Here is a 1,771-nt window from a genome sequence, read left to right as displayed (position 1 = left end):
ATCGCCTCCTTCTCCTTGTCCTCCATGGTCGCAGCACACACCAAGTCCGGCTGCACCTCCTGGTCCATGTACCAGAGCCCCCTACGCCTGGTGCCAGTCCCAACCGTCTGGCTCGTCTGGCGCTCCTGAATCACGCAACCGAATTTGTCAAGGATCACACGACAGTCAATTTGATCAATTAGAGCACTGAAAGAGACCAAATTGACAGGAAAAGCTGGCACATGTAACACTGAGGATAGGGAGATGGTCGGAGTGCACTTGACTGTGCCAACCCCTATGACAGGCTGGTTTGTGCCATCAGCAGTTTGCATTGTGCCCGTGTGAGACGGAGGGTGCTTATGGTAAGACTCAAACATGCAGGAATTACTAGCAACATGCTTAGATGCTCCAGAGTCAAGAACCCACTCTGGAGCACTCTCATTAGAAGCAAGACATGCCTCATCCGGATTACCTTCATCAGTGGAGGCCCAGAGAGCAAAGTCTCCATAGTCAGCATCAGCTGCATCTTTGCCTTGTGACGTCCCAATGTCTCCTGCCACTGTCATGTGAGCCCTCTGATCCCCTAAGTGTCCTGAGTAGCCACCTCTACCCATAGAAGCCTGGCCCCTTGAGGTCCCTGAGTATCCACCTCTGCCTCTACCACGCCTGCCTCTGCCAGTTCCCCCTCTGTCGTATCCCCTGCCTCTGCCACGAGTTGGACACGCCCACTTCCAGTGACCTACCTCCCCACAGATATGACATTTGTTGGGATCGCTCCACTCCATGCGCTCAGTGACTGCAAATGTCGAAGCCGGCACAACCTTCATGTCTGCATGCTCAAGAGATAGCCACACCTCCTCTTGAGACATTGCAGCAATAGTCTCCTCAATAGAGGGCAGGAGAGGTTGGTGCAACAGGGATGCCCTCCTGCCATGAAAGCAACCTCTAAGCCCCTCCAACAGTTTCAGCACACGCCTGCGTGCAATCCACTTGCGCCCTGACTCGATGCAAGCCGCATCATAGAGTTCCAGAGGGTCACAGTTATCCTGCTCTGCCCACAAAGCCTGCAGCTCTGCCACATATGTCATCACTGACATGTCATCACCTTGATGCAGCCGACTGATCTTCCCCTCAATCTGAGCAATGAGCATGACATTGCCCTTACCTGAGTACAAGGTGGACAGAGTCGTCCATATCGCAGCGGATGTGGATAGCCCCTCCACAGAGCGTCCAATGGGGGGCACCACCGAGTTCAACAACCAGCCAATGAGCACAGAGTTTATGACCTTCCATCTCTTTCCCTCCACAGTAGTCTTGTCTCCTGGTTCAGCAACAGCACCCAACAAGTGCCCATCAAGCTCCTTCTGTTCCACAGCCAGCAACGCCCTTCGGGACCAGCTCAGATAATTGGTAGCCCCCTCTAACTTCATGTCCATGGGCGACAGTTCGATCTTCTGAGCCACTTCCTGTCGAGGAACGATGGCCCCAGATTTCGACTCCTCAAGGATCTTAGCTAGCTTCTCGAAAGCCTCAGCAAGGCCTGTTGGCTCACTCATCTTCGGATACAGCCTACACAGCCAACAATAGCAGCAAGCACAGCCGCACACAGTCCTCTGCAGAATCAGCAGTCTCCAGTTCCCTTTCAATCAGCAGCACAACACTGCCCCACTTCTCCTTCCTCAGCAGCAGGACAGCAACCAACAGCAACCTCAGCTTCAGGCAGCTGCAGCACACTTCTCTCCTCTGACTTAGCCGCTGCACACAGCAGCAGTTCCAGCAGCACACCTCCTGT

The 1,771-nt window shown here is 54.0% G+C and overlaps 1 protein-coding gene across 1 annotated transcript; it reads right to left on the bottom strand.

Annotated features, from left to right (window-relative positions):
* On the bottom strand, nucleotides 1–1,765 carry LOC123177667 (uncharacterized). Its single transcript, XM_044591283.1, has 2 exons — nucleotides 452–1,765; nucleotides 1–125 (listed from the first exon to the last, which is right to left on the bottom strand). Exons 1-2 carry the CDS (start codon nucleotides 1,533–1,535, stop codon nucleotides 82–84), a joined length of 1,128 nt encoding a protein of 375 aa, XP_044447218.1. The 5' UTR covers nucleotides 1,536–1,765; the 3' UTR covers nucleotides 1–81.
* Nucleotides 1,766–1,771: the final 6 nt, after the last annotated feature.

Source organism: Triticum aestivum, unplaced genomic scaffold (assembly GCF_018294505.1).
Source record: "Triticum aestivum cultivar Chinese Spring unplaced genomic scaffold, IWGSC CS RefSeq v2.1 scaffold156620, whole genome shotgun sequence".
NCBI lineage: Eukaryota > Viridiplantae > Streptophyta > Magnoliopsida > Poales > Poaceae > Triticum > Triticum aestivum.
The sequence above is the reverse complement of the archived record's forward strand: the minus strand, read 5'-3'. Positions and strand labels throughout refer to the sequence as shown.

Coding starts and splice junctions, on each gene's coding strand:
- LOC123177667 (XM_044591283.1), bottom strand. CDS start 1,535: ATGAGTGAGCCAACAGGCCTTGCTGAGGCTTTCGAGAAGCTAGCTAAG. Junction 126..451: donor CTGGGCCTCCACTGATGAAG/GTAATCCGGATG, acceptor TGCGTGATTCAG/GAGCGCCAGACGAGCCAGAC.